Genomic DNA, 25,002 nt, shown 5'->3' on the forward strand with positions numbered 1-25,002 from the left:
GAAAACAAGGTGCTACAGCAGCGGCTTTGCTACGTTTTTGACATATTTACAGTAACACCCGAAGCGGGTGCAGCTTTTCAACAATGTAAGAGATAAATGATCAGTTTTCATCGATACTGCAGATGTGAGTCTCTGCATGCAGCTGACGGGTGCGTAACATGCTAAGGGAGCGTCTTAAAATATGTGCGAGGAAATAAACGTCGAGCTGCGTAGGTAGCTAGGGGTTTGCAATAATTTCAAGAAAAGCTGTTTTAACCAGTAGAATTATGATAATTCCAGGAAAATATACTTGAAAAAGTTCATTTTAATAGGTAATACATTTAGTGTAATAGCTATCGCTTACAAAAATCTAATTTAGTTCGCTTAAGGAAATACACAAGGCTACAAGTGAATAGGGTAAAAACAAAACAAAGATATTACCATGAAACTTAACTAAATTGATAAGTACGACATATTATTTTTTTATGAAGTTTTCAGATTTTTCGTGTTTCAATATGGAAGTGACAAATGAGACATTATCTCATTAAATATGTCCTAATTTACTTTTCCAGAACATTTGATTGAGGCAGGTTTAAAATTCTTAAGTCACTGTGTTGACGTATGAGGGTCAAATGTTTTAACAGCTGGACATTTTGGATAACTCTTTTTTCTTATTATTATGCACAAATTAGAAAATACTGGCATTATCTAATGCTAACTTTGGTAACCATTTTAGCAGTCTTAGCTGTACAATCAGAGTTATTGTTACTTCTCATACATATGATCCTTATTGTTAACTTGTTTTTACTTCAGGCATTGTGCATGTTTAGAATTTGCACCATATTGATATTTGATATGTTATATTTTGTAATTGGCACTCTTTATTAATTTGTACTGCAACAGCTGGATAAAGGTATATCTTAGGACATACAAGTAATGTTCCCACTGACTCTCAATGTACTTTAAGGCAAGTACAGGAGCATCTTTGCCCCTTATTTTATTTATTTATTTGCTCAATCATTTTGGCTTTTATCTGACCATCAGTCTATAACCCACATATATTCAGTCCTTTATCACATGAGATAAATAAAAGACACAAATCTTGCATAACTTAAATAGTTAATCGAATTGCAAAGTGATTAATTGACTGATTGTTTAGTCAATTGACAGACTTTTGACATTTTATAGAAGAAAATTGATTAATTGAAAGAAAAAATCAATTATGATAAAAACAATCGTCAGTTGCAGCCCTAGTCTATATACATCATCCAACACTGGAAACTGTATATATTCAACGTTACATATGGTACAACAGCGATTGAGAATTATAAGTGACTTTATTGTAATTGTACTGTCCTTGTGTCTCATGCAGCAGCAGACTTCAGTGAAACCAGAGAGATGCCTGCAGCAGAAAGCAAACATGCACAGCGTGTCCTGTCCTCCCTGAACCAGCAGAGGGCAGTAGGGAGGTTTTGTGATGCAGTGCTGAATGTGGGAGGTGGGGTGGTCTATTTGGCCCACCGCAACATCCTTTCCTGTTTCAGTGAACTGTTTCAACAGTCCAACATGCCCACTGCACCGTGCATGGAGTTCTGCCTGCAGGAGTGCCCCAATGACGGCCTGGAGCTGCTCCTGAACTTTGTCTACACTGGAGAGCTGAAGTTGGATCCTGACAACCTGGAGAAGGTGCAGCATGCAGCAGTCAGCCTGTGTGTACCAGAAGCACTCGCCCTCTGTCAGCAGTTCAAGGAAACTTCTGTGGATCCTGCACCTTTAAAGCGTAAGAGAGGCAGACCTAGAAAGTCAGATACAACCACTCATTGTTCAGTCAAAGAAGAGAACTCGCTTATAGCAACAAAAGATGAGTCCAGCTTTGATACTGCTGCAGCCAATTTAAGCATGGCTTCCGCCACCACCACCACCACCACCACTACCCGCTCTGGTCGTGTAGTGAAGGGCCCCAGGCGACTGGTGACTGATGAGAACCCCTCCACAGATTTTACAGCCTCTGAAAACAGCAGCAAGAAGACTCCAATAATCACCACAGAGACAGAGAGTGGTGATGCTGTTGTGGAGAACCGAAACCCAGTTCAGCAAACAGGTGAAACTGAGGTAAAATACATAAGTATGTGTATGAAAAAGTATTACAGTAATTGAGAATTTGATACTACATGCAGGGTTAGTTAGAAACGTAATTGGGATTATGTCATCAAATTACATCAAATTAGTGACAGATTACATTTGAGAAAAAATTGATTATCAGTCAAACTTTGTAAAGCACATTTTATACCTTTCACACAGGTTAGTGCAGCTCAAAGTGCTTCACAGATAAAAAAAAAATAGTGTCAGTCAATAGACAGTCAATATAAGAGAGAACAAGAAAAAAAGTAATCATAAAAAGTAAAAAAAACAATGAAACAATTGAATACCAGTGTATGCAAGACAATAGATTTAAATAGAATAGAATAAATATGAAAACATTTACAATAAAATGTATTTAAAATATATAAATAAATAATAAAAAGTAAATTATTCATTATATATATGATAAAATAAAGACTAAAAACTAGATAAAAAGACAAAAAAATGAAGACTAATTCATTCTACATTGAAAATAGTAATAATAAATAAATACAATAAAGTAAGTAAATTAAATAATGTACATATTGTCTGTATACCATTTTTAATCAAATTTCTTGCTGAATTACTACAAACCGATTAATTTGGAACATTGTGAAAATCACAAATAAAACATCTGTAGTTTTTGCCCGTACTGTTTTATGGAAAATGTTTTCAGATGTTTGAAAAATAATATTTATGGAACCTTTTTTGTGGCTGCGCCCATTTTTTTGTATAAGGTGCAATACATTCAATGTGTGATTTTTGAAGTTATCTAAAAGTATTCAGTAGATAGGATTATTATATTTTTGCTACATTTTTACCACATTTCAAAGTAATCCATCTTTGACTAAATGTAACTGCAAGTGCAATACGTTTAAAAATTGATACAGTATTTATTATAATGAAACTTGTCTTGTGCTATTTGTAGGTAACTAACTTGCAGATTTCCGTAAATGACAATGGTGTTAACCAAGTAATGGAGGAAGTAGAAGAAGAAGAAGACGATGTGGGGGATTTTGAGGGGATCACTGAAGACACAGATGAGGAGTATGTTCCTGTTGAAGAGCCCAGTTTGTTATCTCCGTCCACATCAACGGCACGTAAGCGCAAAGCCCCGAGTAAAACAGACAAAAATGAGAATGGGGAGGCTGTGGAGGAAGACTCCAAGAAGGACTCTGTGCAGTGTCCCATCTGTGACAAATCATTCAAGAGCAAATACTACCTTAAAGTACACAACAGGTATCCGACTTCATCATTTTTACTTTAAATTACTGTTGAAAGAATAGCCACTAATGTGTCTTTTTTTTAGGCGGCATACAGGGGAGCGGCCCTTTGGCTGCCTTAAATGTGGAAAGAGGTATTTCAGGAAGGAGAATCTGTTGCTTCATGAGATCAGAGACTGTGCTAAAGTACAAGTGAGTAAAGTTTAAATATAAAGTTAAATCCTAGTTAATTTAAAGTGATAATACTGCAGCAACAACACTTATTTTATCCACCTTAAAGATCTATATCAGTTCAAATGTATGCTATAAATAGAACATTTTCACAGCTTTACCTCGAAGTCAGACATCGCTTTCTGACAGGGAACTGAAAGCCACCGGACTCCTTTGACAAAAATAGTAATTTTACCGCACAGAACACAGGAGTTGCTGGTCTATCACTGCTTTGTTTAGTAAGTAAGTCTGTGTTAATGTGTGACTATTTTTTTAAAGTATTAATTCTAATTCACCAAAGTCACATAGCTCGAATAAACAAACCCATCAAGTCAGAGGTGGTCCAACAACTATCATAATCTGCAAGGTAAAAATGACTGTTTTTGTCAATGGGGTTTGAAGAGAGCAAAGATAAGAGTTTCACAGCCCCCTGCACAAACCTAAACAGGGAAGTCTGATGACAAAGTAAAGCGAAATATGGCGTACACTCAAACTGATATTGATTTTTCAGCGGGTAACTACGTTCATCAGCTGCTCCCGAAAAGGTTAGGGTTAGGTAGAACATTGACTATGGATAAGTACAACCCCACTTCAAAAAAATGGCTTTACCTAGCTTTAACTTCAACATGTCTGGTTTTTTTTAAAATCACAGACATACACCTGCGTCACATGCTCCTCAACTTTTAATGGAAAAGACGAGCTACGTTTGCACGTTGTGTCCCACACAGGAAACATGCCCCACAAGGTACAGCCAAATAAACACACAGCAAATACAGCATACCATGAATTATTTTCAATTTGGAATGATCCTCATTGACACAGTGTCGTTCCTTTCAGTGTTCAACGTGTCCAGAACAGTTTATGCACAAGAAAAACTTGACGATTCACATGATGAAGGTCCATGGATACCCCAAACCGCATGCGGTAAGTTTTCTTGATTGTCTTTAAATTAGACTGTTTTAACAGAAAATAGTGATTTTAATGGTTATGCATGTTCTTCTTTTTCAGTGTCCGCAGTGCCCCAAAACCTTCTTAACTCGGACAGAGCTGCGTGTGCACGAAGCAGCCAAACATCGAGGCGAAAAGCCATTTGTGTGTGAGGAATGTGGCCACCGAGCGTCAAGTCGAAACGGTCTGCAGATGCATATCAAAGCCATCCACAGGTAGAGGAACATGTTCATCAGACAAAAGGGACCTATCAACTTAAAAAAAATATGCCTTTAAAATATTATGAAAAGAAAAACTGTGACAGCATTTGCCTCATTTTTTAAAACTCTGCTTTACAGAAATGAACGCCCTTTTGTATGCAACTTATGTGGCCATGCATTCTCCCAAAAGAACAACCTAAACATGCATCTGCGTATACACAGTGGTGAGAGGCCTTACCAGTGTCATCTCTGTGGCAAAACCTTCAGGACACAAGGTAACGGTCATCCTTTCCTGTTTTGCTGCCGTCTTCATCTCTGTATACACAACTATGTTGAAAAGAGTAGATCAGAGAATTTCAAAGTGACACACATCTGCTGTCCCTTAACCACTTCCTCTCTAAAAACTCAGTTAAATCAGAATACACAGATAGGATGCACAGATGCTCGTTGTACTGTGAAAACCTCATACCAGATCTCTGTCTTAATACCAGCCAGTCTAGATAAACACCACCGGACACACACTGGTGAGCGTCCATTCAGCTGTGATGTTTGTGAGCAGCGCTTCACAGAGAAAGGCGCCCTCGTCCGCCACAAGGCCAGCAAGCACGAGGAGGGTCGACCCCACTGTTGTCACATATGTGGCAAAACCTTTAAAGGTGAGAAAAATCATGCTGAATATACAATGTGGCCTCATGAGCAAAGAGTTAAAGACTCACTAATGTGATTCCTCTTGTGGTTTTTACCTTCATCAGCGAGGGAGCAGCTCCGTGTTCACCTGCGTCGCCATAAGGGCATGAGGAAGTTTGAGTGTATAGACTGCGGCTACAAGTTCACGAGACAGGTAGGCATACTTATTAACACTGTTGGTAATCATTTGTTCCCATAAAGTCTTTGTAAAAAGATAGACATAGCAGAGGATGGTTTCGATCCATCGACCTCTGGGTTATGGGCCCAGCACGCTTCCGCTGCGCCACTCTGCTATACACCTCAGATGGGACTCGAACCCACAATCCCTGGCTTAGGAGGCCAGTGCCTTATCCATTAGGCCACTGAGGCTGTTACACCTGTAGGGGAGCCACTGTGTACACGCAGTGGTATACAGACTGTAATCCTTTAAATCACTCTTTCTATGGGCACTGGCAGGGATGGTAGTCTTTGTGTGAAATTAAATCCACGAATGTGCTTGAATGTCTACTGGTTTGTTGTTCATTGTTTCACACTGCAGAACTATTATTTGGAATATTAAAAAAAGTAACAATCCTATTAGTTTCCAAAAGCTACAGTGTCTTGCTTTATCCCAAATCCAGAGATATTTGGTTACCCGAAAGTCCGAAGATACGCATTTTAATAAATCTAGGCACACATAGGAACATTTAATTTGTAATACTTTTTTAGTTAGCTATTTAAGGATTTATTAAATATAGTATTACTTTAAGGTTGTTTGTTTTACTTTCTAACTAAACCATAAACTTCAGGGTTAGTCCTGCATGTATGTGCAACACTCCCAAAACCCAAAATGTTACATTAAGTTCACAGAAAATGAAGACAAGCAACAAACTGTCATATCTGAGAAGCTAGAACATAGGGTGTTTGGCTTTTCTCTTGAAAGAGACATTTTAATTCATTTCATTTTAATTGAATTATCAAAATAGTAGACGATAGGAGTGGGCGATATGGCGATACGTCAAAATGACCTTTATCTGGATAGAAGATTTTGGTTAAATTCCCCCATCCCTAGTAGATAATAAATGATTTGTTAATCAAGTAATAGATTAATTGACTGATTTTGACCCTTACCCTTATTATTCCATATTTCCTCTTCCAGGCACACCTGCGACGACACATTCAGATCCACAAACGCACTGAGAACTACAGCCCCCGGCAGAGAAAACTGAGGAACGTGATAGTTCAGGAGGTGGATGGAAGTCCCGGTGAGAACCAAGCAATGAAAGAAATGGAGGACTCGCTGATCGCAGAGGGGACAGATTATGTCCCAGTGGCAGCCGACATCCAGGAATCCACAAACCTGGAGCCGGACTCGGGGACAGGCCTCAGCTCTAGTTGCATAGTGAGGGTGGTGATCGAGTCGAGCAACGCGGTGATGGAGGAGGTGGTGTCCAACCAGAACCTGGCACGTGTCGAGGCTGCGGAGACTTTCTCTGTGCCAGAAGTCCTGCAGCAAACACAGCTGGTCACTGAAGCGTACGGGTCCACGATGGACATGGAGGGGATGGTTGAGAATATGTCAGAGAGTAAGACCTGAGGACTGGACGACATGAGACTGTGTGAAACCCACTGTGGGTTAAAACTACTTTGAAGACCAGTTCTTGAATCTGACAGCCTTACAGATCCAAAGAGGACACTGCAACATAGTCGACGACTGCTGAGTTTCTAGACGTGAAAAAGAAGAGCAGCTCATGCTTTTAGTCAGTGATTCCCCTACATTCATTCAGCATCAGCTGCTGAATTACGTGCGCCGCTGCTGAAATTTCACATAATCATTAATATGAATGCGCCACTAATGATTTCTATTCCCACTGTGTGAGTGCAACAATACACGATATTTTCGACTTGTTTTGAGTCGTTTTTTAGCGACTTTTCAGACCCCCCTAGCGACTATGTTTCCAAAAAGCGACTAGCAACAAATCTAGCGACTTTTTCTGGTGTTACTGGAGACTTTCAGAGACTCGTTCTTACTCCTCTTAACGAGCCACCGGCCCCTGCAGCTCGTTAAGAGGAGTAAGAACGAGTTGAAGTGGCACAGTCTTCTTGCAGCAGTCTCTCCCAGCTGCAGTCACAGAGCCGGAGGGGTTGTTAACCCTTAGCATCCAGTCTGCGAATCGCGCATTGTGCGAAGTCGCCGCTGGCTGGTTTACAGTCAGTGTCTCTTTTGGGTCACTTTAGCCGGATTAAGGAGGAGGGTTGAAATTGTAACAGAAGACAGAGCACTTGCAGTTCTAAACATATTGAGGTTGTCTTTTACTCACTTTTTGTCTTCCCTACAATGTTATTCCTCTCTCCTACAGTGTCCATTTCAATACATGCGCACAGTCAATTATGCAATTTAGGCAATGACGTAATTTAGCGACTTCTTGGACAGTCAATAGCTACTTTCCTTACTGAGGAGTTGGCTACAAGACACAGCAGCACCGCTGCTGAAAAAAATTCTAGGGGAAACACTGTTAGTAGTTAATAAATTAACTGCATGCTTGTGAACGATGCATGAATGTGAAATTATTTTTTTTTGCCTGTTTTATTTAGCCAGCTTTCATCAATGTGCCTACTGCCGCTCAACTCTGGAAAATCATTAATAAAATGATCTTTACTGGTGTTCAATTCTGTTACGGGAGGTGTTTAAGAAACGATTTGACATTTTAGGACATGTTCTTATTGACTTTCTTGCAAAGTGTAACGTGATTTGCATCTGTATGTGAATATAGGGCTACAGCCAGAAGTTGGTTAGCTTTTATCTTGCAGGACAGCTTTTTGTAATATAATGACAAGATCGCATGAGAATCGCAGGATCGCATATCAAACAGAAAATCCATCTCGTCATCCTACCGCTAGCCTGGGGAGGCGTGTTCTTTCAAAACTAGTAAAGAAGGAAATGGATTCAATGTATTTGTCAGACTTCATATGTACACAATCTGTTTGGTGAGAATGAAAGTTTTGTTTGTTCACAAAAAAAAACACCTTTAATGTAAAAAGTTGGGCAGTCTCATTTACAATGTTTTAGTAAATATAGGTCCTAACTAATGCACATTGTTTACAGACATCAGAACACTTGGAATTAAGACGCTACACAGGTTGTTTGTTTTTGTTAAAATATACAGCTTTATAAGTGAACCATTGGCTTCCTCTTGCTATTTATAAAAATATTTTCACTCAGCTGCAGCTACTATCCGTTGTTTAAAAGAAACATAACGGCAACCTGCTAACAGCTCACCAAATGTGACTCAGCAAAATGAACTCTCTCCTGCCTGCAGTTTAATTTATGGTCACCACACTGTAAACATTATACAAACAGTACATGAGGTTAAGAATATACTGTATTTACAAAACTAAGAAAACAATGATGCATAAAACAGTACCATAAAAACATTAAAGCTAAAATACATGATATGAAATTGAGATTCATTTGCACTTCCAGTTACTGGCGACGCATCACCGACATTTACCAACAGTCGCATGTTGTTGTTGTTGCTGTTGTTGTTGTTGTTACAACTGATAGGCGGGGACATCTTAAGCAAACACAGCACAAATATATCCATAAATAAACATAGAAAACACTAAAACATTCGTAAATATAACTCAAAGAAATTTCTTCATGCACATTCTGGTGGTTATAAAGGCTGACGTAGCTCAGTTCAAGGGTAAGGAGTGACACAAGGAGATGTCTAATTATCACGAGTATCGACTTGGGAAGAATTACCACATGCAACTTGATATCATAATGACAGATTACTTGGCACTCCTTCAACTACAAGATATTTAAACCATAGACAAAGCCATTTGTCTACTTAGTGCTGGATATCAATCATGATTGTCGTCGTTTTTTGGAATGTAAACTGATTATTTCTGTTTCTGAACAAACGTAGCTCCAGGTGATAGATAATGACTATTGATTTAGCATTGTACTCCTGTAACACTAACAGACTCATGATTTACAGGTGCATCTTAATAAATTAGAATATCATGGAAAAGTCCATTTCCAGTAGTTCATCAAATAGCACCAACTAAGTATTATATAATATAGTCATATAGATGGACAAACTTTTCAAAGGCCAACCTTTCCATATTAAACATACTTTTTGGTTACAATTGGTCTTTTGTAATATTCAAGTTTTTTTAAGACACTGAATTTTAGGTCTTCATTAAATGTAAGCCATAATCATTATAATTAGAAGTTAAATAAATGAAGACATGAAATGTTTCATTCTGTGTGTATTTCCACTTTTTGAATTGAATTACTGACATAAATAAACTTTCTATGATATTCTAATTTATTGAGATGCACCTTTACTTTTTTAATGGAGCAGAACTAGAGATATTGTCTTGTTTATGCCAAACGTTCTTCTTCCTCACCAAGACACCTACGTTACCCACACTGCAACTGAGATTTGGGTGCGTTAGGCCGGTAGCAGCTAATGTAATCTCTATAAACAGATTCTGTACAACAATGGAGAATCTGTAGGCAACCGCAATATTATGGTATTGGAGGCGTTTTGGTTAAAAAAAACCAATCCACAGTAACTTTCCGTCATAAAGAAATGAGCACACACAGAAGCACAGAGCCCTGTTGGGAACTGGATGCAGCTGTGTGATGCTGATTTATCGCAGATGGGGAGGTCAACCAGCTGGTCTTCATCCTTTAAGTCTTTTCTTTTGTGTAAACACATAATTCAGTTTTCTCCCCCATTCGCTGTTTTAACACACCCAGTGGCTGACAACCAGAAAGATCCAGAAAAAAAGAAAAATTAAAAGAAATGAGAAAACACAGGCAGAGGGTAGAGGCTATGCAGATACAGACACCGCTTCACACAATTGAGAGGTGTCATTTTTGGATGAGTCTATATATACTTTTTATACATTTACATTTCTTTGAAAAATCCTTCTCAATTTCCCTTTAAGAAACAAATTTAAAGCATAAATCTCACCTGTGTGCAGCTTTTCCATGTTGTTTATAAGTGTAGAATGGGCTTGTTGATGCATTTGTCCCCAATGGGGGAAAAACACCCACTATAACTTTGCTTCTCACCAATTGTAGTGAGAGGGGGTGTTTTTTCCTGCTCTATGACACAGTGGGGGACAGTTAAAAAGCCCATCACCAAGAAAAAAAGATATTGGACAAAAAACACAAAAGTGACATTTAGGCATGATCAAAAGTTTTGTGAAAGAGTGGATTTTGGTTTTTACCAGAGAATAGATCTTTAGGATGAAGCTGCCAGTATGCCTCCAACCATTTCTGTATCTGATGATCTCACATCCACACTCACTTCATGCCGTGACTGTTCAGCTGTGAAGAGGTGAGAAAAGTGCCACAGTTCAACCTTCTCTCGCCCTATTTTTTAATTTCCTCACACAAATATTTCTTTCACCTTCAGGTCAACAAACAAGTGCAACACTTGCAATGCCTTCCAGGAGAAACTGTCTGAAATGGACACAGTTGTCGCCATATTTAAATGATATCAGCTTTTCAGTCAGCCTTCAAGTGTAACTGAAAACACTTGTTTGAAAGTGTCCAACGTGGCTCGAACAAACAATCCTGAAACTAGTTCTGATTGAGCTTAACCCAACCCTGTAGAATAATTTTTGGTTTGGTTAACATCACCTTCAATTCGAAGGCAGCGGCTTCCCTAAACTTTTCCACCCAGTCAACGATACAATGAGGGACAACAAACTGAAATGTAACAGGAGTTTCTAGGTCCAAACTCAGTGCGCTGGGTTCACATCCTGGTTCTGGTTTTGGTTGAGATTGTTATTGAGATTGTGGAGCGCTTGGTGACGGTGGTGCCGGTGCAAGTGGATGGCGTTTGACTCGGGTATGTCAGTGGGTTCAAACGCGCTGGACACCTGCGGCATGAATTGGCGGAATATGCTGACGCTGCCGTGCCAGAAGGTCGGCTGAGGTAGTCGTCCAGCAAGAGTCCAGGAACGAGTGGTCGGGTCGTACGCCTCCACCACATCAGACAGCTCAAACGTATTATCATAACCGCCGGACACGTATAATTTACCACCCAGGGCTGCTACACTGCCTCCAACGTGGACCTGGATGAAAGAAACAAGATTAAGAAATGTACTTAATGTTATAATACACCACTGGATTGCAAAATATTAAGCTTTTCACTTTTATTTTAACCACACACATGTGAATGTTTTGGACCAATCACTGCCCTCAACATACAGTATATACAGTCATGGAAAAAAATATTAGACCACCTTTGTTTTCTTCAGCTTCAGCTGATATCTAGCTGTTTTCCATTTTTTTCTTGATAATAACCAAAATCATTATCAAGAAAACCATGGAAAATATCTATCTATATATATTAGCTCTTAGATTAAGCCCTTATGAGCTATTTTTGTTGGTATCATTATATTTGTCCAAACAAATGTACCTTCAGTTGTACTGGGCATTAAAATGAACAAGGCATTGAAGAAAACAATGGTGGTCTAATCATTTTTCCATGACTGTACTAACACATAAGCACAACGAAAATTAGTGAAGGTTTGTTTTGGAAAATATGAAATAAATTAATGATGTGTGACAAGTCCAAAACAGGAAAACTAAGGAGTTGAAAAATAAGAGATGAGAAAGGTAAAATAAATTAGGATTTATGCATTTTATCAACTGATTGGTGATTAAAGGAAAATGAAAGAATTTTCCATTAGTTTTTGCACCCCATTTCATTAATTTATTCATTAAGCTATATTTGGACTCATCTGACCTTTTACTGTCTTTTGTCGGCACATGGACACATTCATACATCAATCACCTTTACTATGTGCAGACAAGTGTAATCAACTAGTGACAAACTTGTGTATTTACGATCATCTTTGAATTTACTGCAGTGATGTTGTCACCTCTGTTCACAGGTCAGGACTATTAGACATCACAACAGATTGTTAATAAAGCATGCTCGCAGACAAGTGTCACATGTGAAATACAAACCTGGGTCATCGGACTAATTTTGTCCCACTCGTTCTTTTGAGGATTATAAACATCGACCTCGGCTGAGTCATCCCTACAAATAGAAACATACCCAAGTCAGGTTGCTGCCAAAACAATCATTACTTCAAATGTCATGCTTAACTCACTTTAGCAACAACAATGGGTTTTTGCATTCACTTTTATGACATGATTAAGATATTTTGTACACTCATTTTCAGTTTTACAAAAGCACTACATTCTGCAATCTTGTTTCTCCATTTCTCACAGCAGAAAACTGAGCAGAAAGATGACCATGAGTCCAATGCCACACTCTTGTGTTAGAACAGAATGACTCTTTACCAAATTAAATTGTCTACATGCCTTTATCATTCTGTGTTTACCAGATGTGGAATACATTGTCAGATCCTTTACCAAAGTAAAACAAGAAGAAAGAGGGAAAAATAGAGTTGTAATCCATCAATTTGGCTATATTTGGTTAAAAAATGTCTCTAATCTTTGTTTTTTTGTGAAATATTGCTCGAGTTTTCCCCTTATTTGGGCTTCAAGGAGTCATCTCAATGAAAATATTTCAGAAGTTTAGAGGGAACACGCCTATTTTGGTGGAACTGCACATTTACTTTGTAAAATGATTGTAAACAACTTGTTTTAGTCGGGTGTTTATATACTCTATAAACTTATTTTTTATATTATTTTCTTCATCTGAAAGTTACCAGTAAATGTTGTCAAGTCAAAAATAGCTAAATTTCCCTCTGAAATCTAGTGGAGTAGAACTGTACCTCAAAACTGTATTAAGTACAGATAGTACATTATTTTTTGTCACACCACTGGTGTGTATTTGGATTGTTTTAAAAAGGGAACCAAAGTAATTCTCCTTCCACGTACACTTTATTTACAAATTATGGTAAATGTAACTAAATAAAGATTTAGTTTAAATATGTAGCTGAAGTCCCTTTTCTCCTCACCTGATGAAGTAGATGAGGCTCTTCAGGGTCATTGTTTTTGGTGTGAAGGACCACGGGGGCAGCTGTCCACAGTTGACCATGGTCCAGCGGTTGGTGTCTGCATCGTAGCTCTGAACCGCCATGGTGTCCTCTCCCGTCAGAGAGCCGATGGCGTAGAGTCGTCCGCTGCAGGTGGTGGTGGAGCAGTTGTCCATGGGGTGCAGCATGGCTGGTAAAGCCTCCCAACAGTCCAGAGACTGATCGTAGCGTTCGGTGCTGTCCGACGCCACCACATAGAGCTGACCCTTCAGCACGCAGGAGCTGTGGTACTCACGGGCCTTCAACATGGGCGCCGCCTCTGTCCACTCGTTGACGCTGGACTTGTAGCGCCACACACCATCGTAGAGGCGAGAGCCATCAGAGCCACCTGGAGGACACAGACATGTTGTCTCAAAGGTTAATATGCATCAAGGAGTTCCTTTTGTTGTTGCTTTGGGTTACGGTTAATGACAATAAAGCAAAAAAGCAGATTCTTTTTAACTCTCCAGGTAATTCAGGGTTTATAAACATTTTCTGAAATCAAATAAGTCTTATAAGAGCTTCAACAGGATATTTAAGACCCTTTCCACACAATGAATTACGGCGAGGCGATATGCTTTAAATCAATCACAATATTAATATGGATATTTAGTTATATTTACATGAATCCCGTTTCTTGTAATGCTATCACAAAACATTTACACATTATGTTTTTTGAAAAATAATCATCAAATGAGACAAATAATAGAACAGCGTAGAAAATGACATCACTTTACTGTTTATGCCGCCTTTAAAACCAGGAAAGAGTTGTGCCATATTACGATATTTAACATGTAAGACAATAGATAGTTTTATATTGATAATATGACGATATTGATATATTGCCCAGCTCTACAACAACATATGCAAAATCACATAAAATAATCAAAATAATACAAGTTGTTCAATGCAAATGACCTTTTTGACGACCTTTTCATAGAATAAAATTGGGAAACCCTTCACATGTCTAAAACAAAATCTTAAATAACTTATTACGATAGCTTTTAATTTCAGCATGCTTGTTATCCTTAGTTTGGACAACAGAGATATTTGTACACCATGTTCATTCCCTGTTCTTTACAGTAGGTCAGTTTATGAGTGAAGAACATTGTAGATATCCTGTTATCCAGCTACTTGTAGTCCTACTTCTTGATCGCTCCAACAAATATTTAGTTTTTATTTCAAGATACCATGCTGCCCTTATGCCTTATGTGCCTTTATTTAAATTCATATTTGACACCAGATATATATTATACACGTTTAAAATAAATTGTAGCAAAGGTTATAAACACTAAATCTGCCTGTTGAGATTATGCAATCACATGCTGCTGTTATTTCTGTCATCGAAGGAGTGAGTGAGCGAACACTGCTAAATTTGTTTTCTTGCAGGAGACTCAGAGTGAGTGTCTAGGATTATTCATGGAGGGAATATACGATGAAGATGACGATGATAACACCACTGCTGTCCTGGCAGCACACCATGTCCTGCCTTGTTCACACAGAGACCCAGTAGCCAAAAGAGCCTGCAGTTTATTTATAAGCACAGCCGACGGCCATTTCATAATATGAAGGAGCGGGAATGGAAATTCACACTACAGTGAATCGAATACACAGCAACTGTAACCACTGCACACTGTCTGTGACCTGTCCTCAGTTAGTGGGACACCAGATGAAAGATGAAATACACTATACTCTGTGCTACATACAGGCATATACATTATTTATAATCATACTGATTCCCTCAATGTAGTTTTCCATAAATTATATTGAAATTTATGTATTCATGTCAGACCTCAATAATTATAGCGTGTAGAAAGGTGTGAGAATAACTTACCTGTGACATACATATCGTTTCCGAGGGCAGCTATGCTGTAGCCTCCTCCGAGGTGGTCGGGGAACTCAGCCAGGTAGCGCCACTGTCCGGTCTGGGGGTTGTAACAGTCCACTGTGACCAGCTCATCACAGTCCTGGTCGCAGCCTCCAACCACCACCAGAATCTCTGCCAGTCCCGTCGACGGCCGTGGTCGCATTCGGTGGCAGGGCCTGTCGTGGCGGTCGTACTCGCAGGACTGGAAGCTTCGAGCTTCGTTCACCATGCGTAGGCAGGTGGGCGACAGGTAGACGAGAGGGTCGCTCTCCACGTGGGCCAACAGAAAGAACCTCCTGACGAAGGGGAGTCGGACCTGCTGGAGGAGCTCGGGCCAGTAGTGCAGTCTCCGCTGGAGGTCGGCCTTCACCCAGCGCACTGCAATTTGATAAACCGCCTCCTCCTTATCCACGCAAAGCTCATCATCTGACACAAACTCAAGGAGGCGCTTCCATGGCAACCGATCAAAGTCAGTTGCTTTAGCCAGCTCCATTATGTTTTTGAGGACAAAACGGCGAGCGCTTGACGCCAGCTCTCGGCAAGCGTAGGCCTCTGCAAAATCCTGGATCTCTAAACAGTTAGAAACATCCAGCCGCTGCTCCAGAAAAGCGCAGCAGGCCTCTTTGACAGAAGGGAACTGAAACAGATCAGCCGTCTTCAGCAGGACATCCACATTTTCCTGTGTGACGGTGACTCGTCCTGTGTAGCAGAAGTCCACCAGCAGACCTAAAAGCTCAGCTGAGACCTCATGTAGAACCACCCGGTCCATGGCACTCTCCCTCAAAGTTCCTGCGAACATAGCGCGGAAGTAGGTGCTGGCCGCGGCCAACACCGTGCGGTGACAGTGGAACTCACGTCCCTCAGCGCACAAAGTCACATCGAAAAACTTTCGTTCGGCGCGGAGTTCATGGATTCCCCGCAGCAGGTTGAAGGCATGGGCCGTGTCAAAAAAAGGCAGGGTGGACGGTTGTGTCTGTAATGCCGGCTTTTCCATTTCTCCTCTCTCTGGGTGTCTCAGAATCCAGCGGTTGTGGTCAGAATGATGTTTTCATCTAAAAACAGATAGATAACAGAAGCAAACATCAGATTCCAACGCATGTTACATACACCATAGAGAGCTGACACAAATAATTACTTTCAGTATTGAGTAATGTGCTGATTTTCTTGATTAATCAACTAATAGTTTGGTCCATAAAATTAAAAAAAAATAGTTAAACATTCTCGGGAAGTTTTGCACGAAATAATTATTTTGACAAATATATATTTGATGATATTACAAAGTCTGCCACGATACAATCTTTTTATTCAGTTCAATTCAGGGTCCGGCGATCAATACGTCCGATATGCTCATTTAACAAGGCTACATTTATATCAACACATAAAAAGCAACTAAAATTTGAATTTTAGTTTTTGACAATTTGACAATTTACTGAGCTCTTCCGGACATATAAATGAAAAGCAATAAATTATTGTTTTTAATAAAATGCATCTTAAAGATAATGATATGGATCGTTGACCATCATGTATCAGTTTCCAAAAGCCCCAAGGTTCTATTCAATCACTAAAGCGCAAGAAAAAAAGCAAATCCTCCCAACAAAGGGGCTGAACTTTTGGAATTTTTGCGCAAAAAAATGTATCAAATGATTACAAGATTATCAAAGTAGTTGCCAATTATTTTCAGTAGCTTGACAAATCAATTAGCCAACAAATCGTGGTAGCATTTACAACATTTTAACAATTGTCAAAAATGAAATTATACATGGCGATCTGTGATGAGAAGGGAATCCAAATGGTCATGATGATGTTTAACAACATTCAAGAAAGTTTCAAAGTTAAAAGATGAAAAGTAAAATGTGAATTTAAATTTCTACAGCCTCATTTTCAGTTAATTTCACTGATAAATAGTAGTTAGTCTCAGGAGCTATACAACCGAATATGTTGGCAATGGAACAGCTTACGGTTTCTAATTCATCAAGAATTGAAAAAAAAAACAGTTCTTTCTCCTACCTGATGAGCCACCAGGCACGTTTCCTACAACAGTCTAGAACATGCGACGGTAAAGCTCAGCGCGACTCTGTTGCATTTGAGCTCCAGCTTCTTACCGTGTTTAAGATACAGAGCTTGCTTGTGCTCAGGGGCTATAAATACACCGGCAGTGTCCATTTCCAGGCAAGGGTGGGTGGAGTGTGGGGATTTAGGGAGAACACCTAACATGCCTCCCCCTCCCATTGGTATGTGTCTGTGGTCAGTCAGCGTAATCGAGTGGTCTTGGAGAAAGGAGCCAGCTGAGCCCTGGCCTCCTCACCACCATCTGCACAGCAGCAGACCAAAACACACAGCTTCCTGTCATAATTTTCTGCACTCAGGTTACAAAAAGACTGCAGTAGCACAGACCTGCTCTGACCATAGTAGGGTTGGGTGATGTCTCTTGAATTGGCAGATGACATTTTCCACAGTGAAACATGTCAATGGACTATGATGCTATCTGCGCAAGTCATTAATCCGATATACTGTATTTACATTTGGCTTTGACATTCAATGTACTAGGACAGTACATACGAGGCTGCAACAGTTTGTATATTGGTACCAAACGATCAACATATGATGCTTGCAACCACACTCAGAATGCATGGTATGTACATTGATGTACATATTGTGGAACCAAATGTCAAAAAAGGAGGTTAAGCCCAGAAACGTTTAGCTGTGCAATGTTCACAACATATGCTGAGGTTAGCACAACAAACTGATTGGCTGCAAGTCAGGCACACCGTCTCCACAGTTGTATGTAAATGAAATGCATCCGACATACTAACGCACACTGAACAGCATCACTCAGATGTGCAAATGTGCAGGTGTGTCTTCAAGCAGCCTTTACCTGCAAAAAGGCTTTTACATTGGCATATAGCAAAGGTGAAGCTAACTTTAACACTTCTCCTAATATACACGTTTTATTTTGTATTAATTTATTTACATTTATTTATATTGTATTTTCCATTTCAGAGCACAAGCGGTACGTTTCAGTTTTAGAGCCTATTGCGACCTGTAACCTCTTGGGTTATTGTTTTTCAGTGATCAAATACTGTAAGACAGAAATGTTGGATTTTTTTTTAATTTTTATTGAAGTAGTTCACCAAAGTTGACAATGGGCAAAATGCTTACTCAGTTCCCAGCAAGAGGATTTTGTCTGTCTTTGACACACTAGTGTCTGTTTTAAAAAAAGCCATCCTAACCCTTTCTCACTGCACCATCTCACACTGTACCATGACAGAACAAATCCAGTTTGAAATGGCAGCTTCAAATTCTGATATATTTTTAACAGGTAAAGCTGATTTTATTGCAGTATTGAGGATCACATATATTTCAGTTTACATTCCGGTTACATCACCAGGAGAAAAAACAAAATGTAAAAATCTGTAAAAAACAAACAACTTGAACACGCTTGAAAACACAAGTTGCAATTGATTAAGTGCAAAGCTGCATCAAAGACCTGCCAGTTGGATTCATGTCAATATTTGGAGATGATCATTCCATCTTAAAATACACAGGTATCTCCGTACAGAGCTTTGTTTAAAGGTTGTTATAAAGCCCCCGGTCCTCTGTTCCAAAGGACTTAGCACACATTCCACACAAGGGTTCAACAATGCAGCGGTGCAAATACTGCAGCTCTGTGAGGGATCAGACTGCTCTCCTGAAGGGCAGCCAGGACCTCAAAACCCAGACTGCACTGAAAAAACACCAAACTTCTGTGTAAGTGATTGTCTTTATGTTAGAAGGGATAATGGCATTTCCTTACATCGACATGAGCTTTTCATGAACTCAGTCGTCTGTTTGATTTCTTACTCCCACTGCCCTCTTTTACAAAGTTTTAAAAAAAGTGGAGACATTCCAACATTATCTGCAAGCTTCAGCAGTTTTAACTTGTACTACTGATTATTACAAAGAGCAAAGCTAAGAATTAGCTTAATACTCCAACAGCCAACAAATATTGAGCAACTTACAATCGGTGTGTTTACCAAACAGATCCAAGAATAGCCGACAGACATTTATACTCTGAAATGAAAGCAGAGAGGGGAGGTGAGAGGGAGAGTAACAGTAGAGGTTGGAAACAATCTCACTGCTTTAAGTGACGAGTACAGAAGGCTATAGGTATGAAAGGGACTTTGTGCCCCCTTTCATCACGTACTATAACAGTATTAGCCTGTCAAAGACACTCAGAAGGGTACAATGTTGTTAGTCAGAGGACTTAAGCCGCATCCCGGACAAAACTCTAGAGGATGGGAGGGTGGTGTATTTATTTTCTATTACTTAAAATGGTAGTTAAGGGGGTCTATTCCTGTATTTGGTTACTAGTGTATCTATAGACAGGCAAATAATCAGAATGACTGTAAATAGAAAGTCTGACTAAATGAACCAGAGTTCAAACATTCAAGGACGAGACTAAAAGCATACAGACACGCCAGCAGCTTTAAGCTAAATGGGTAGCTAAGTAGTGGTGCCACAAGAACTAATAACACAGATGAAAATGAAATCTGGTGATGAATATAATAGAATTAGAGTTACAGATGTAACTACAGTTCTATGAATTTGGGATGACCTCGAGAGTTCATTGTCATCCAGGTATTTCCAACCATCTCTGGCAGCCAGGAGGAATAAAATGGGATTTAATGTTGTGTTTTTACGGTGTCACGTGATGGGGTATTGATAATCATGAAATTTCATTGGTATTGGTATTGACTATGAAATTTATAGTATTGTTACATTCCTAAACTAAGCATAATGACAACATGTTTGCAAAGACATGGTTAGTAGCTGATGTCCATCAGGTTAAAATGTTTAACCTTGTTGACGTCCTAGTTAAGTTAGAATGCGAGCATTTACTATTTAGCATCAAAGCCAAATTACAGCTGATGGGAATGTCATTAATTTTGTTTTAGTCATTTATTTTATTTTTGTCATAAAGAAAATTACTGGACAAACTACATTTTGACAACACTGGATAACACTGGAGGAAAACTCGAGGGATTAACAATATAATTATAAATAGTCCTGGGGGGGACATCAATGTACGATCCCAATGTCAAGGCAATCCGTACAATAGTTGTTGAGATATTTCAAAAAAACCATAAACATCAACCTCATGGTGGCCATAGAAAAAAAGTAATGGGATCATGTATGACAAATTTATCATAAACTCAGTAGGAGTCATTAATTTGCATATTATTCTAGCCCATACTGTATATTTAAATCCAGAGAAAAGTTTGCTTGATTTATTTGATACAATGCCAACAGCTTCATAAAACTATGAAGCTTCCAGGAGTTCAACTTTTCAGTGAGTGTACAATGTTTATGAAGGAGCTGTGCATGTCAACAAAGTAAATCAAAAACAGGATTAGTTTACATGAAGGTGCTTTCAGCATGTTCTCCATCTTTTAGTTTAAATGCTCGTATTGCCCCTTGCTGGTGCAAGCTTGCAATTACCACCAAATAAAATGTACATACAGACTTTAACACTGTTTTGCATTTTTGTCATGTCAGTATCAGTCATCAAAACAGTAGAATAGCTCTACTGTGTACACAATTACCTATTCATCTTTAATACCTTGGTATGGAAATTTTAGGATTAGACTCCTGCTACATGATAGAGAATATGAAAAGAGGCACATAACCTGGAGGGCTTTTAACCGTGACAGTGCTCAGACAGCACAGCACCTGGCAGGCTAACAACCACACTAAGACAGCTGCTCTCACTGCTGTCGCTCCAGGCTGCTGGGGCCGAGGCAGCCATCACAGTGGAGTGACATAAACGCCCTGGTTCTCCACAGCTGAGCCTGGCCTGGCCATAAAAAGGCAACCACACCACACTCATCTCATCCCCCACTGAGGAGGGCCAGCACGAGGCTACTGGCTGGAACAACACTCAGATAAGGCGACAGCATGACAATGGATATATTCTTGGTCTAAATGGTGCTTTTTTAACATCTCAGGACCTTGTCTGAGGGGATCTAATCACACAATTGTCTAAATCACTGTCCTCCACAACAAGGTCTCAACTAGGGATGAACAATATGGCCAAAATCTAAAAGGTCATACAGGTCATTTCATATCTTGATAACAATATATACCAAGATGGTTTCTGGTTATTCAACAAATAAAAAGTATATATGAAACAACCACATGATAAGGCCTATTTTTGTTCACTCTATAATCCATGTTAGCAAAACAGCTCCCCATATTCACTCCCACATGCAGGAATCTGTCTAAATGACTTGAATAACACTTTTCAGAAGCTGGTTTTTCAACAATGTTATAGAAACTACATAGAAAAATATATATGAAGGACATTTTTATATTGTTTAATTGACATATATTCATATTGTCCAGCCTTAATGCTTGTTATTATCTATTTAGACTATTTAATTGTTATCACAATGTCTCGGTATATTATTTCATCATGGTACGATTCCATTGAACAGAAGTCTCATTTAAGTACATTCAAGTGTACTTAAAATAGATAAATTTGATATAACTTGATATCAATCTAAAGCTGAGAGGGAAATAATGTATTTTTTTTCTCCATTACATTTATTTCACAGCTATTAGCAGCTTAACATTACATGTAACACATTTAAACTTTTAAAATATGATGCATTGTTACAGATTACAAACCACTTAACCTATAAAAAGTAGTTGAATTTAGCTCCACATTGAAATAGTTTAAACTCTGCTTACATGACAATTAATCTGATATGTTATGTTATCTAATATGCTGTATAAATATAACTATCTGAGTGATTTTGCATAATGAGTATTTTAGGTATATTTTGCAGTAATTCCTTTTCAATAGAGTAAAATGTTGTATGCAGGACTACTTGCTATTAAGTATTGTATTACTGTTTTATTGCTGCTTTTACCAAAGTAAAAGATGTTGTTCTACTTTTCCACTCCTGTGCCAGCTGGTCAAGTGTCCTTGGCCGAGTCAGTGAACCCCCACCAGGTCAAGTAGAGCTTTTAATGAATGAGCTTACAGTCTGGCTACTGCCAAGTGAATAAAGCAGCATGTTATCCATTCATCTCAGGGCAGAGCAAATTTTAGTGCCACCCTGAAGGCTTGTTTCATGTTATAAAACCACTAGGGATCATTTCAAATAACAAGCAATGTGCTCATTAATCCGCGCGGCATTCCTTTAATTCCTGCTCCTGTAACAAGAGTTACAGTCAGAAGTAAGGATCAGTGGTGGAAAAAGTATTCAAACCTTTTATTTAAATAAAAGTAGAAAGTCTACAGAGTAAAAATACTTGATTACAAGTAAGTCATGCATTAACACTCTTATTTAAGTAACAGTACAAAAGTATTTGCATGAATACACTCTTAAAGTGTCAAAAGTTGTCATTATGCAGAATGTGGCATTCAGGAATCATATATATTTTATATTATTGCACTATAATGATGTGATGTGAATATCATACTGTTAAAATAATTGCCTAAGTCATTTTTTGTCAAAATAGTTGTTTTTTTTTACTAAATCATCTCCTCATGACGCCGGCCAGCTATGGTAAAATCGCCTACATCCTCAGTTGATCAGATCATGTGATTTTACCCCTTTAAGATCATCACTTATTTGACAATTTGCCACATTCATAGGCATCAGATAAGAACCCAGCAAAGAAGAGCTAGAGGGAGATTGTTTAGTTGTCAGTTTAGTTTATCAGTGTTTTATTGTTGACACTAATATTGGTAACACTTTACTCTAAAGTGTCTACATAAGAGTGACATGAGCGTGTCATAAACATGACATGGGATGTGTCATGAACATTAATGACACTTTGTCATGTTTCTGACAGGCTTGTGTGACTCTTATGTAGACAACTTCAAAATAAAGTGTTACCATATCTTGCTTAATTCACAGAGGCATGTTCAAAAATTGCCTAAGTCATTTATTTCACTTAAGTTACATAATTTACACACAGTGTTATTACAATGCCAATAGCCATCCTTTGTTACATCCTTTTTGACTAAAATTATGAATAAATGTCATATGTTACACTTTTGGTGAAGTTTTTTGTGTTTCCTGCAAAACTTGAAAAAATTAGTTAGGCGATTATTTTAACAGGGTGATGCAATGTTGCAACTGATACAGATAGGGATCATTTTGATTGCTGGATACCTTAAAATATAATTATACATTCAAATCTATTGACTATTGATTTATATTTTTGCATTAACAATCTAAATGTTACTTCAGCTAAAAATATAACATAGTGCAGTTAAAAATATAATATTTGATCCAAATTGTAGTAGAGTAGAAGTAAAATCCCTCAAAGGTGTAGTTATGTACAGTAATTGAGTAAATGTACTTAGTTACATTCCAGCGCAGGTTATAATAAACATTTGCATCACTCAGGCCATGCAGCCATACAAGTCCACATTATTGAGCACAATGAGGCCTCAGTCAGAGACACAAATGTCTCTATCCAAAAGCCAGACTTATTTGGCCTGTAATAATATTCAAATGTAGTCGCTAATGTTAGGTCATAGCTCACTAAAAGCCACTTATGCTAATGATAACAACGACAACACGGTGCAGGAAAGTGTGAGCAACTTCTCTCTAGCTAGCTACTCAACTTTCCGCATAACGTATCGACTCGACTCAAAACACCCTCAAATAAGTATTATATGAGGCCCATTTTTTAATAATGTTTACGAAAGCTTATAGTCAAAGTATTAAACGGGATTTTCAAGCACTAATATTCGCTCTTTTTCACCACCTAAAAACATAAAAATCATGTTCGTGCTCGCTATTTTTTCCAATCGGACATAACGTACCGCTACTGTCAATCTGTCCTTCGCTTAGATGGAAATAACCATTAAAAAACATGTCAGCTCAGTTTTAGTCAACTTACCAGAGTTCCACTTCACTTGATGTTAGTAATTTACAGAGTGTAACGAGTCAACACCGTTTAAATCGAGCTAAAATTAAAGTTCGTCGGCGCGGATCTGTTCGGCCTCCTCTGCGCCATGATACCCTCAGCTGTAATAAATGCTGCCTTCACGGGCTGTCGGAAATATCAAACTTAACACGCAGACAATCCTGGATCAGGGATAGCAAACGATGCACAACTGGATGTAAAACAGATGTTAGGCTGTTAGGCTGAACTGGGAAATGTTGGTTATCGTCACCCTATTAAAATAATAAACTCTTTTTTTTCTCAAGTTTTGCAGGAAACACAAAAAACTTCACCAAAAGTGTAACATATGACATTTATTGATAATTTCACTCAAAAAGGATGTAACAAAGGATGGCTATTGGCATAGTAATAACACTGTGTAAATTTTGTCACTTAAGAGAAATAAATGACTTAGGCAATTTTTTGAACATGCCTTTGTGACTTAAGCAAGATATGATAACACTTTATTTTGAAGGTGTCTACATAAGAGTCACACAAGCCTGTCAGAAACATGACATGACAAGTATCATGAGCATTAATGTTACTTCAAAGTGTCATTAATGTTCATGACACATCCCATGTCATGTTTATGACATGCTCATGTCACTCTTATGCAGACACCTTCAAAATAAAGTGTTACCATATCTTGCTTAAGTCACAAAGGCATGTTCAAAAAAATGCCTAAGTCACACTTTATTTTGACTTAGGCATAATAAATCCACTCGAGATAGTTACAAACTTGACATAGGCCATTATCTTAAAGGGGTAAAATCACATGATCTGATCAACTGAGGATGTAGGCGATTTTACCACAGGTGGC

At 38.6% G+C, this 25,002-nt stretch overlaps 2 protein-coding genes and 2 non-coding genes across 5 annotated transcripts; 1 reads left to right on the plus strand and 3 right to left on the minus strand.

The window, feature by feature from the left end:
• Positions 1 to 5: 5 nt before the first annotated feature.
• Positions 6 to 7,071, plus strand: zbtb48 (zinc finger and BTB domain containing 48). Of its 2 annotated transcripts, none has more exons than XM_059332599.1 (11): positions 6 to 149; positions 1,352 to 2,091; positions 3,029 to 3,339; positions 3,410 to 3,515; positions 4,186 to 4,278; positions 4,371 to 4,457; positions 4,542 to 4,696; positions 4,820 to 4,956; positions 5,173 to 5,337; positions 5,434 to 5,522; positions 6,507 to 7,071. In XM_059332599.1, the coding sequence occupies exons 1-11, from the start codon at positions 137 to 139 to the stop codon at positions 6,942 to 6,944; spliced, it is 2,334 nt and encodes a 777-aa protein (XP_059188582.1). In that variant the 5' UTR covers positions 6 to 136; the 3' UTR covers positions 6,945 to 7,071. The 2 variants fall into 2 exon arrangements, with proteins under 2 accessions (XP_059188582.1, XP_059188583.1); XM_059332600.1 differs by having other exon boundaries at positions 12 to 149; positions 1,355 to 2,091.
• On the minus strand, positions 5,590 to 5,661 carry trnam-cau (transfer RNA methionine (anticodon CAU)). The gene has a single exon. It is a non-coding gene; the product is annotated as a tRNA-Met (tRNA).
• On the minus strand, positions 5,665 to 5,737 carry trnar-ccu (transfer RNA arginine (anticodon CCU)). The gene has a single exon. It is a non-coding gene; the product is annotated as a tRNA-Arg (tRNA).
• Positions 7,072 to 8,514: 1,443 nt separating the features above from the next.
• Positions 8,515 to 24,274, minus strand: klhl21 (kelch-like family member 21). Its single transcript, XM_059332602.1, has 5 exons — positions 24,138 to 24,274; positions 15,204 to 16,288; positions 13,313 to 13,718; positions 12,351 to 12,423; positions 8,515 to 11,449 (listed from the first exon to the last, which is right to left on the minus strand). Exons 2-5 carry the CDS (start codon positions 16,228 to 16,230, stop codon positions 11,114 to 11,116), a joined length of 1,842 nt encoding a protein of 613 aa, XP_059188585.1. The 5' UTR covers positions 16,231 to 16,288; positions 24,138 to 24,274; the 3' UTR covers positions 8,515 to 11,113.
• Positions 24,275 to 25,002: the final 728 nt, after the last annotated feature.

The sequence above is a fragment of the Centropristis striata genome, chromosome 5 (genome assembly GCF_030273125.1).
Source record: "Centropristis striata isolate RG_2023a ecotype Rhode Island chromosome 5, C.striata_1.0, whole genome shotgun sequence".
NCBI lineage: Eukaryota > Metazoa > Chordata > Actinopteri > Perciformes > Serranidae > Centropristis > Centropristis striata.